This window comes from Typopeltis vanoorti, chromosome 3 (assembly GCF_054136105.1).
Source record: "Typopeltis vanoorti isolate ZY-2024b chromosome 3, IOZ_Tvanoo_1.0, whole genome shotgun sequence".
In the NCBI taxonomy this organism is placed as follows: domain Eukaryota; kingdom Metazoa; phylum Arthropoda; class Arachnida; order Uropygi; family Thelyphonidae; genus Typopeltis; species Typopeltis vanoorti.
Genome location: NC_143551.1, coordinates 70,151,106 through 70,164,429, shown reverse-complemented (window position 1 = coordinate 70,164,429; position 13,324 = coordinate 70,151,106). Strand labels below are relative to the sequence as shown.

At 33.9% G+C, this 13,324-nt stretch overlaps 1 protein-coding gene across 4 annotated transcripts in view; it reads left to right on the top strand.

Annotated features, from left to right (window-relative positions):
* Mi-2 (chromodomain-helicase-DNA-binding protein Mi-2 homolog) overlaps window positions 1-13,324 on the top strand; it is a 692,327-nt gene that overhangs the window by 117,679 nt on the left and 561,324 nt on the right. For all 4 annotated transcript variants that reach the window (XM_090390662.1, XM_090390660.1, XM_090390659.1 and 1 more), the window contains exon 5: window positions 11,587-11,696. In XM_090390662.1, the coding sequence (XP_090246788.1) occupies window positions 11,587-11,696 (110 nt within the window). The remainder of the gene's footprint in view (window positions 1-11,586; window positions 11,697-13,324) is intronic.

Genomic DNA, 13,324 nt, shown 5'->3' with positions numbered 1-13,324 from the left:
CACCCACTGTACAAATGTACTATAGGTTTATAGAAGCCTGTTGTGGATGGGTGCCACATAAAACATAACACTCTACACACATTTAGTTCATTACAAAGATTTCAGGTAAGTGATAAGCTTATGTAACATTTCAAAATTTAAATGTTGATTCTGGATTTTCATTTTTATAATTCATGATCTTCTAGTTCTTATGTCTACCATTATTGTTTGCATTTGTACTTTTCACATTGTTATTTTATTTATGTGCTTCATGTATGGTTCCTGCAATTTCCTTCGTTTTATTTTCTATGATTTCTTTTACTTTTTTTTTATGTTTTTCACAATTTCTCGTGTTCTATTTCCTACATTTCCTTTGTTGTGTCTCCCACAGTTTTCTTTTATTTCCCACAATTTGTTTCGTGCTGTTTCACATTATTTCCCTTCTCTTATTTCCCATGATCTCTCTTTTTTATTCTGCAGTGTATGATTTTCCTTTGTGTACTGATTATGATGTCATTTGCTAGGAAATTCGCTTCTGCTGTCATGTATGTTTTGAGCTTTTGCTGTTGGTAAAAGTGAGCTTATAATAGCATTGGTTTCTATAGGATTTAGGCCAGGACTTTTCAGTAGTTCATTGTAGTGCATATCTACTATATTTAGTTGATACTGATGTTCAGGTATGCCATTCACCTGTTGCCCTGTTAGCATCAGGGGACCTAAAGAGCACCAGGAAAACTGACCATGATCAATCTGCAATTACTGCCTTGCACTGTTTATTACCAAACATGATGAATCCATGGCTTCATGTTATTGTTGTTATTATATCCTTGTTTCATCCACATGATATGAGAACAACTAGAATTCATCGCTCTGCGTGTAGCACCAATTGATTATTAATTTGAATCATTTTGCTATTAAAAATGGAGCTACAACAAAAAAAATTATCATGTAGTCTTGATACTAGTTTAACAAATGAAAATTACTGCAACAAAGTTATTTGACCAGTTATGGCTTGTCTGTTGGACTTTACAATCTTGCCAGTCATTTTTCACTTCACATCAATCTGCATTTGCTCCCACCGAAGAGACCTCAATAAAGGTCAAAACCGGTCTGGGTAGTGACCCTTCCCATAATGCATAAGTGTCTGCAATGTTTGCACCTATTATATGTGTTTGCTTATACTTGGATAAAGGATTAAATTAAATATATAATTTATGGGCATGGATGTTTATGAATATCTTTAGGTGGATGATGAATTTCATTGCCTAGTGCAATGGTTCCCAAACATTTTTGATTCACAGCACCCTTAGTGTGTTCCATGGCACCCAAAGTCAGAACATAGGCCTACCTAACAGTTGCAGTGTGCAGTTGGCGCATTTATTTCAGTGAAAATATTGGAATGTTTAGTGGCACCACAGCACACAGCTTGGGAACCACTGGTGCTGATACCACCACTCCACGTAGACATCTTAAGTGGCTTGAAAAAGTTTTCCATGTTTAGTCTCTGCAGTTAGGTTTCTGGATTTTATTATTTTTTTTAAAAAAATCTTAACACAACCATGGTATTTATGTAGTATAGATTTACAAGGGGGGGGGTCCTTAAGAATCAAAGCCAAATAACTGGGAGGAGACTTCCACAGAAATGTGGAATGAATGTGATGAATCAACTGGGGCTTCTAACCTAATGTCCAATCCTCGACTTCATGTGGTGCAACCCCTTAGTAAGTATCTACTGGGTTACTTGCTACTAAACGAATGAGTATGCGTTGGCAATTTGGAACTTAGCCAACCAAATTGTACTCTCTAGCAGCCTAAACCACAAAGGCATATGTTGATACAATATGATGAGATTTTATGTCTGATTTCATGTCACCAGGTTAAACAAGGTTCCCTCTGTTTTCGTCAGGGAACCAGGGTGAACAGTGCAAAGTCAGATACTAGAACAAGCTCCAATTCAACATCTAGAAGAAAAAGAATAAATCTGTCAGAAGAACTGAAGATAAGAACCATCAATATAAAGAGTATTAATGTAATGAAATAAAGAAGACAAAAATAGGTAAGATCTTAATAAATATAGGATGTTATATTTAGGTAATAATGATCAAGGAAAGGAAAGAGTGATGATAGCATTCAACACCAAACACGAAGATAAACTTCTTAACAGGATGGCAATTTCAAGTAGAGTGATGTGGGCACACTTCGAAATGGACAATGAAACTTATTTGTGCCTACGTAGAATAACCTTCTGGTCCCACAGAAGGTTATTCTAAGGAAGAAGTGGAGGAATTTTTTGAGTCATTAGAACAGACAGCTGACATAAAGAAAATGGAAAAAGTGGTCCTTGTTGGAGACTAAACAGCAGAGTAGGAAATGAATCTTACTAGGCATATAGGAACATTATAAAATCTAATAATAATGGTAGGTATTTACTGGACTTCTGATCAGGACATGGACTAGCATTACTAACACCATGTGTCAACATAAAGATGTGCACAAGTTCACATGGAGAGAAGACACAAGAAATAAGAAAAGCCTTATTGACTACGTCATTGTTGCTAGTGATATCATCAGGCTCATTCAGGATACAAGAGTGTACAGAGGATTTGAAATTGGAAGTGACCATTACTTATTACTAAGCAGGATAAAAACGGATATCACATTGAAAAGAACAGTCAGTGTGCAAGCAAGTTTTAAAAAGAATTAAAGTTGAGCAGCTTTTACAAGTAAATTGTAGACTTGACTATACAAATGTTATTGAAGAAAAAATGAAACAAATCGGAAACAAGAACCAAATCTTGGAGTCTCGCATTATTTCATGTTTGGATTCTGTTATGTGCTGCCAATCCTGATTTGTGTTTTCCTTTTTTTTTTATCTATCTTTAAAATGTTCTGACGTGTATCTCTTCTTACCTACCTGCCTGTCCTATGTGACATAAACCAGAAATACAGGTGATCTTGTAAACATCCAGCACAAAAAATTGACATTATTATTATTATGTGACATCTCCAGGGAGTCCAAAGATTCATCGAGGGAGAGTGTGCCAACAGCATCGAACTACTAACCATGCTGAAACTTGCTTAACTTTTTGTGTGAGCCATTAGTAGCAGAGGCTCTACCAATCAACCAAGAAGAGCCCTAGAGACAGAGCATAAAAAATGTCCAGCAGTACAGACATAAGAAATCAGGAACTAGAATACCTCAATTCCATCCCACTAAAGAGTGACTACAACAAAATTTTGGTTAATAAAATCTGACACTAACCTCTGGCCACTAAAAGGAAAACAAGACTCCAGAGGGGGTGGTGCTTCTTCCCTACATTTGACTATCAACAAAGGATTATATTTACCTTTTTCCTACTCAACAGGATTTCAATTCTTCTCAGGCCTCCAAAACTTCTCTATCTGTCACTTAAGAAACTTTCTGGTGGACAGACAGGCATATCAGAACATTTTAAGAGTGTAGGGAGGAAAAAAAAGAAAGAAAGAAAAGAAAACACAAATCAAGATTAGCAGCACTACCAACAGGATCCAAACATGAAGTAATGTGGCAGTAAACTGAAATGATCTATGTATATTACAATTTCAACTCCAGACTTTTAAAGAGTTGTCTTAAATGTTAAAATATTTGCAGCAGTGTAATAGAACAAAGCATGATGTTACACCAAGTCTGGACTTTTCTCATAAAACATCTGACATATACAAACACTAGCACCAAGCATAACATCACTAAACATCAAGTTGCAACATAGCACACACACACGCATTCCACTATTAGTCTTTTTTAAATATTTACCATTGTGATCATTATCGGTTTGTAGCTTAATTTTTAATTCATGCTGAACAAGTGACCCATAGTTGTTTATAAATGTAGTTGAGTATTGAATAAATATATTTTTAATGATAATAAAGTTATTTTTGACCAAAAGAACTATGGGAGAGATTGACTTCAATTTGGGTTTATATAGATCAAATTTATTTGAAACTTAGTAAGAAAATACCAACAAGTTTCGCCAACTTAGCTGTTTGGCTTCTTCAGGGTAAAAATAGATGTAAAACAACTTAAACACTAAAACTGTTAACTAAAACTTAATGAAGGAAGAACCGAATACAATTGTATTTTTTTACAAAAAACAGAAGAATGCATATGTCACACACATGGAGTGTGTATGATCTCGCTTGTTATGTAGGAACGTTCTGTAATTAGCAGCAAGATTTAATTCTGGCATGCTTGAAGATCTTATGAGGGTCTTCCAAATCTCAGGCAGAATTAATCCTTGGTTTCTATTTAGGCTCTGTTTAGAACGGATCACTGTTATGGCTTCTTTTATGATTCGGGAGTGAAAATCGTGCTAGAAGTAGGGCATGGAGCTTTTGTCCCATTCTATGGTATGGTTTGTCTTGGAGAAATGAAATGCTAACCCCGATTTGTCTTCTCTGATATTGTTTATGTCTCCTACATGTTCCTTTTTTCTGATTTCAAAACTTCTAGAGGTCTGACCAATATAGTTTAATCCGCATGAACAGGGAATGTTGTAGACTCCGGCATATTTGAAGAAAGGATGACTGTCTTTCAGTGATCTTAAGAATTGGTGGATGGTTTTAGGAGGTTTAAAAGCCGCTCGTATTCCATGTGGCTTGAGGAGTCTAGCAATGTTATTGGAAACTGTCCCTGTATATGGAATTGTGATAGTGTAATTATACTGTATTTGTTCAGACTGTCGTTGTGGGAGGTCACAGAAAAGTATCTTGTGGATCAATTTTCTTGGGTAACCATTGTTTATAAGATTTTCTGAGGTCTTTATCTTCTGTAGTGATGAGAGAGGCTCTATTTTTTAGCATGTGTACGATGCTGCTAAGTTTCTGAGAAATATGGTGTGAAGAAGTGAAGTGCAAGTGTCGACCTGTGTTGGTTGGTTTGCGATAGACTGATGTGTCCATCTATTTGTTTCTTAATTAAAGTGTCCAGAAATGGTAATTGTTTTTCTTTCTCAAGTTCTAAGGTGAATTTAATTTTGTGATGGAAGGAGTTGATCTAGGTAAGAACATCAAACAGATCCTTTTCTGTGTTTTTCCATACAATGAAAATGTCATCCGCATATTTCCATCACACTGTGGGTTTAGGGTCTAGTTGAGATAAAATTTCACTTTCAAGTTTCTCCATAAAGAGATCTGCACAAGGGGGGTGAAAGAGGGCTGCCCATTGCAAGGCCTGTTAATTGTTGGTAAATTGTTTTATTCCATAGGAAGAAATTAGATTTTAAGCAATGATGGAAAAGAGAAGTAATGTCTTGAGGGAAGAGGTTTCTCAAAATGCTGATTACTTCATCTACTGGAATATTTGTAAATAATGATGTATCATCCAGGCTTGCAAGAAGGTCTGTATTGGAGATCGAGATGTCACTTAATTTTTCAATGAAATGTTGTGAATTTCTTATGTAGGTATCCGAATTACGGATGTGTGCCTTGAGGAGACCTGCGAGGTGTTTGATAATAAATAAGTGGGAGAATTAATTCCATCAACTATAGGGCATAGCGGTATTCCATTTTTGTGAACTTTGGGAGAGCCATGTAGTCTCGGCATTAGTGGATGCATTGACTTTAATCTTAGTTTTAAGTCTGTTGGCCAGCTATCCATATTACGTAACAAGTTGTTAGTATCATTGCGATTCTTTATTGTGGGGTCTGAATCTAAAACACAGTAGGTAGATGTATCAGAGAGTAAGTCTGTGATCTTTTCTTTGTAATCTCTGGTGTTTAAGACCACTGTAGAGTTTCCTTTATCGGCTTTTAAGATGATGATGATTTCTTTATTTTTCTTCAACCTAAACATAGCTCTTTTCTCTAGAGGAGTGATATTTTTGTTCGGAGCTCTTGAAGAAGAGAGAATGATAGTGCTTTTTAGTCTGAGATCATTAGCTGTGGGTTCCGGTAATGATGAAACTGCCTTTTCTATGTTGCATATGATGTCAACTTTAGGAATTTGGTCAGGGATAATTGCAAAGTTGAAACTTTCTTAAGTATACTAACTTCTGGTTTGTTAAAACGTGACTCTGTATTTTCTCGTCGAAAGACTTAGACATTGGTTATGCATTTTTTACTAAATCATTTAAGGAAATTACGTCAACTAGGATATGCATTAAAATAAATCCAAACCAGTAAACCACAACTCCCCCCCCCCCCCCTCACAACAAGGATTACTCTAAATCCATCACCATACCCTATATCCGAGGCAGCTCGGAAAAAATTACAAAAATCCTAAAAAAACATCACTTCACTTCTTGTTACAGACCATATAAAAAATTGGCATTTCTTATCCGCTCTACTAAAGACCAAACCCCCCCCCCCCCCCCCACAGACCAACCTGGTGTATACCAGGTCCCTTGCAGCTGTAAGCTGTCCTACTTTGGCCAAACAGGCAGGACTGCCAATTTCAGAACACAAGGACTACATCCGGTTTCACCAGTACAGCCACTCTGGTCTTGCTGACCATGCACTGGATTCCTGCCATAGAATACGGTGGATAAAAGCCACGATAATACACCGTAGTAAATACAAATATGAAAGGCTTTTCATGGAATCAGCTTCGGCCCTAAGAAACAATCCAAACCTCAACAAATTTGGCTGCATGAGACTGCCTCAGATTTGGGAAACCTACATCAGAAGACCTTCAGCCCAATCGCCCAAGAATATCAACATTGCCCGCTAGGTGGGTACCATCAGGACTTTAGGAGAAATAATGGCTTCCTGCTTTTCCTCACTTACTGTTTGTTGTGCCTGCGTGCACGTGTCTTGTTCTTAAATGTCTTGAAAATGGCAACGTGACGTTGCCGAAATATTGAAGTATATTAAAATTTATTTTAATGTATATCCTAGTTGACGAATTTATAATTAAATTATACTAAATAATTTAATTTCCTTAAATTATTTAGTAAAAAAAAAGACTATTTTCTTACTTAGTTTCAAATAAATTTGACCTATATAAACCTAAATTGAAGTCAATCTCTCCCAAATATATTTTTACTACAAATTTGTTTTGTGGTTTACATATCAGCATTATATTAGATCATGTCTTCAAAACTAATTCAGTTTACTCAGTGATTGAGATTAGTACATCAAGGAATAAAAATGTTCTGTTTTCTTCGATGCTGTATTATTTTAATAATATGAATAATAACTACAGAAACTAACTGTCTACAATGAGTATTATTTGTACATAATAATTCTTTATGCTTAAATTATATGCAGTGAAAAATATTCAGTTCTAATGTAGCCCTATTTGGAAATGAGTTTGCTTACCCATATTCTTATATTTGAGCTCAGAAAGTGTCATCCTGAACTTGGGTTAGTTTTTATAGTTTAGACAATTTTAAATTAAAGAAAAATTTGAACTTAGGGAAGCAGTTTTTGAATATGTTAAGTACAAGAAGCTTATATACACTTCCTGTTTCTTTTTATTTGTAATCTAGATTCTCTCTCCTTTCCTATTTGGAATGCAGATGTGAACTATTATACACTTTCATATTCTAGAATCCTCTCTCTCTCTCTCTCTCTCTCTCTCTTCTCTCTCTCTCTCTCTCTCTCTCGGATCTTTTTCCATTGCACAACTGTGCTGAGCATCTATTACTCTAGTAAATATGACTTGGGTTAGACTTGATTTTTTTTTTTTTTTAATCAGTATTAATTTTAAAAATAGGATGTCAGCTTATACTTGATACCAGAATAGTTAATTTTTTAGTCAGTTAAAACAGATTATTCATATTGGTTAAATCTAAATTAAAAATTAATATTTAAGTCACATATAATTACCATCAGAGTATATGTAGCTCAGTGGGTGTTTAAAATAGAATTGGAAAGACCTGGGTGTGAATCCTGTTTATCCGGGTTTCAAAACCTTGAAACCTGGATAAACAGGGGCTAGTTATCTGGTCTCAGAAATAGCAGGGTTCCCCTTCTGGAAACTCTCATGCAGCAGAGAATGAGAAAGAAAGACAAACTAACAATATATGGAATCGACATACATGAACATCCTATTCAGTAATTGCTCTCTCAGAGCATTAATTACATTTCTAAGAAGCCATTTTTCTTCTTCTTCCTTTTTTTTTTTTTTTTTTTTTTGTAAACCTAACATTGTGCATGGATTGGGGGGGGGATTGATATAACTATACTTTTATTTAAATGTGTGACTTTAATTAATATCATGATCATTCATTCACTTATTAGGTCCGTGTGTTAAGGCTTAAGTGCTGGGAGGACATCATGTTGGAGGTTTAATGGAATATGTACAGCACTAGAAAAGGATTAAAAACTAATTTCAGTGCTTCCAATATTTTGTCTCAGTCACTGAGACATCTTCAGGGATTACAAATAACTTGTAACACAAAGACAATGCAATAATAAATGAAACATGTGGGTGGGTACACCATAGAGGGTACACCACCTAGATAGGACTCTAAAGTCCTATCTAGGTGGTGTACCCTCTATGGCCGTTTGTAGGTGACCTAAGATGTAAAGTGAGTCCTTTAACAATTATTGTTTCCCAACTTTGGGGTAGTTTTATGCATCCGTATTTATTTAAATTAGGTTGATTTCTGAGTGCCACCTCAGATTCTAAAAACAGTATTTTCTTTTTCCTTTTACCACCATGGTAGTTATGGTTGTTGGATCCTACTTGTTCTTAATCTATACTTTGGATCCAACATGTTAGTCACTATGATGTTCTTAAACAAAGTTATAAGTTGCTAGTTGATTTCTAATACAAATATAGAGAAAATTTATATTTATAGACTGTGCCACTCTATATCTGAATTAGTTCAAGAATTGAAGATAAACCAACTCACAACTATCTCTCCTTTATATGATGTTATTAATTATACTGGCCGAGTATATTTAACTTACTTAATTTTTCCCGCTTTGGTTCGAATATTTTATGAATGGTGCAGTAAAAGAGATTCAGGCAAAATTCAACTTTTGATTAACAAAAACAAACATTTAATTTTAAAATCATAAATTTTACACTTAACTTCAAATCAGTAATTAAGATATTACAAACTCTTCAGTTTCTCCGATAAGTACAATCATACAAACTCTGACAAGATAAATCTGATACCTCTATATTACAGTCTTCTCACAGTTTCTTAAGTTCCAAGATACAATAAAAATTTCAGTAATTTTTCTTCACAAACAAACAAACACTTTTAATTTTATGCTTCTTTTAATTCTCCGCGATAGTTACTGTTAACATCAGGGAATTCTAAGATTCACACACTTCTCTGAACAGAAATATTAAAGTTGGAATAATCTTACCGTTAATCTTCTTCCTTCATCAACATACACACAAACACTTTTTATAACTGTAAACACTTTTAACAATAAACAGCACTCATTAAAATTAATCTTCTAGCATTAACTGAATTAATTTACGGGCACAATACATATAATCAGATGCTCTTGTATGAAGCACTACTGATTACTCTTGAATTAGGGCGATACACAATAATTCTTTAACTTGGGGTTTTATATGTACAGATGTTCATTCCTCCGGCATTCAAATAATTCTTTAGGCACTATAATTCTAAACACCGCTATCATTAAACACAACCCTGTTGCTTCTATTTATTCTCTAGTTACTTCTTACTATGTATGCTTCACGTTTCAGTGTGTCCTTGAAAGGTCGGCCCTGAAAATAAATCTCAACTAAAATATCGCTAGTCATTCAGTAGTCACTCAGCTATCTTCCGTTGCTTTATTTGTTATTCAGAAACTTATTAGCTAACTGCTTCTCAACTTGTAGACTTTATTTAGTTTGCTTGAGTGACTTGCCGACTCGCTATTATCGCACTGCGATTTTCGAATGCCGAATTCTAACCTAATGCCAATTCCTCTCTAATAATTCTCTAATCTCCTAATTAATTAATTAATAATTCCAGCATTCGTCGCTTATATATCAGTTTTTCCCCCTAAATTGCTTATGTCATTTCTTTCTAAAACTCTTTTCAATAAACCTCACATGGTGTTCCAAAATGTGCTCGCTCACTTACATACGTTTCCATGACAACAAAACAAAATATAATAAAATTGAGCTATTACATAACGTTAAACTTTACAAACAGGAATAAATAAGGAATATTTACATTTCAAATAATACGCAGTTAATTTATCAAATACAAATTCTTATAATATTGACATAACAATAAATAAAATAACTTATTAATATTTAATACAGTCTTTTCATTATTCATACATATATCTTTGATTAAATAATTAAATATTAGACAAAATTAAGGTAGTTATATGAATATTAAATTTTAAAATAAGTTGTTTACATTAAATAATATTTACAAGTCTAGCCTATGTGATGGGAGATCATGTTGGATTCTGAAGCAAATAATAATTATTCCAATCTCTATATAATCAGAATCCAACATGGTGGAGCATGGTAGTTTTCTTCCAGGAGATCCTGTGGGTTGTGTATCCAATACATGGTCTGCCAAAGATAGTTCTACCCAAGATCAGCTCTCTTCTCACACAGTGCCTAGAGTATTGGACCTGGTCATAGGATCAGAAGAGCTATCTATAACCAAGGTGACAACATTGCCTCCAATTGGTGAAAGTGACCATGCAGTCTTGATTTGCGAGAGATTGTAAAACATTTTGATTACACAACATATATTATTGTGTAATCAAAATATCCTCTAATCCCAGTGTGGTGAATACTGTTTTCACCTAGCAAATTTTCCCTGGCACTGTGCTATTTTAAAATCATTATTGTGAATAACACAAGTTCAAAAATTCACCATAGCAAATAGCATTTATGAGGAACATTAAATTAAGATCCTTACTCCAAAATTATTAATGCTGACACCAGGATTATAACAAAAGTGAATGGACACTTCTGCCCTGACAAGAGGTTACCATACTTTAAAGAGTAGTTAGAAGAATAACAGGGCCTTTGGATTGGAAAGACCAAGGTTCAAATCTCATCTAGAATGCAAGAAATATTTATAAATATTTACAATGGCTGTTCATCTAAAAAGTGAATAAACTGGTCCAGTACAAAGTTGGGAAGATTTTTCCTCCTGAAAACTCTGGTTGTTATCTCTGCAAGAACTGCAGTCACGAATGTGGTCAGTCTGGTCATGCATTGGATGCTATGCATAGGATCTGTCGGGGGGGGAAAAACCATGCTTCATTAGTTAATTTAAAAAATAAACACTGTTTTTGGAATCTATAGCTGCTCTCAGAAATCAACTGAATTTAAATATATGGATGCAATAAATTTCTCAATTTACAACCTAAGCCCCTACAAACGTCCATAGAGGGTGCCTTGTCTAGATAGGATTTTAGGGATCCACGTTTCATTTATTACTGTTGCCTTTGTGTATGTATATGTGTTACAAGTGTTCATTTGTACTCCCTGTGACTGAGATCAGATATTCAAAGGATTAAAATAGTTTTAATCCTTTCTGAGTGCTGTTAATACTCCAATTAATCTTTCAACATGGAAATTCTTTTATTTTGCATATACTTCAAATTTTGCAATATTAAATAACAAAATGTAATTTTATAAATTTTGAAGTGACTTAAAATATTTTTTTGAATGAATTTCAGAAAGTGAAAAGAGTTTAAGTAAGAAAAGTTCAAAGTCAAAAAATAAGAAGTCAGTTCCTTCATTGAAAATCAAAATAGCACCATTTGGTAAAAGAAAGAAACAGAGTTCAGTAAGTATTTATTATTTGTTTTGCAATCTGCATATGCAACAAGATTTACTCTAGAACTCATTGATATCCTCGATGCCATTAAAACATTTTGAAACATAAACTGAAGCCTAGACATATATGAGCAGTGTACACTGGAGGATAAGTAATCAATAGATAACATGTTTAAGTCAGCAGCAGCAGATCCCATCCTTATAATAGCACTTAATACTTTGTGCCAGAGAATCAAAATATCTTGTAATCCCAGTGCGGTGAATACTGTTTTCATCAATAAAATGTTCCAGTAAATTTTGCCTAGCAGAATGCTATTTTAAAATCATTATTGTGAATAAAACAAGTTCACCATAGCAAATAGCATTTATGAGGAATATTAAATTAAGATTCTTACCCCAAAATTATTACAATGCCAACACCAGGATTATAACAAAAGTGCAGTGGACACTTCTACTCTCACAAGAGGTTACCATACTTTAAAGAGTAGTTAGAAGAATAACAAGGCCTTTGGATTGGAAAGATCAGGGTTCAAATTTCATATAGAATAAGAAATATTTATAAATATTTACAACGGCTGTTCATTTAAAAATTGAATAAACTAGTCCAGTACAAAGTTGGGAAGATTTTTCCTCCTGAAAAGTGATCGTTATCTCTGCAAGAACACAAACTGACCAGAAATTTTTGCAAAAAAAAAAAAAAAAAACCTAGGTAGAATTCAACTTTCTAAATCGTGGCATCTGAATTATATGGTGTAAGAAAACAAAATTTATATCTACATATTTTGGGGCAAACATCATTTCTAAATTTATAAATTTTGAAGTAAGTTAAAAATTTTTTTTAATGAATTCTAGAAAGTGAAAATAGTTCAAGTAAGAAAAGTTCAAAGTCAAAAAATAAGAAGTCAGTTCCAACTGCCTTTCCACATTTAATTGCTGATAGTTTTTTTCTATCAATATGTACTCCTAACTGCATTTCGTATGAATGGTTTCTACTACTGGTCTGGCATTGCTTTTCTTGTATAACATCTTTCTGAGTAATTTATCACTCTGGGCTGGGTTTTGTGCATGTTGCACATTGAGTAGGAACTCACTCAGCAGTATATGTATGACCCTTTCTCTTCAGGGATGTGCATTTTTACAAAGATTGAAATATATGTTGCATGCCAATTTAAATTCTTTTGGTTTTATTGTAAAATTAGCATATGTGAATTGTCTTAATGATATAGAAACTATCAAATGTAATTCTGTCTGATTTCAAATTATATATATATATATATATATAATTCTTTATTTGCTTTGCCTAAATCACAATAAATTTATTCATAATAACTGCATTATGAACAAGTATACTGACATTTTCTGCAACTGAAACTTTGAAAAAGGTTGGTAGGACATTACTACAATACAACTTCTACTTTGTTTTGCTTGCATTTATGCATTATAGTGTCTGTGAAAGGGGGAGGTGTTTTTCACTATACAGAGTCATTTTTATTCCAGTTTCTCTAATTACTTTAATTGTCACTAAATATAGTACATAGATTAATTATCTCTGTTTTGTATTTAGTGATGCACTGAAACTTTTACTTTGCTATTCTTGCATCTGTGCAGTGTGCTATGTGTTGGGGAGGAGATGATTTT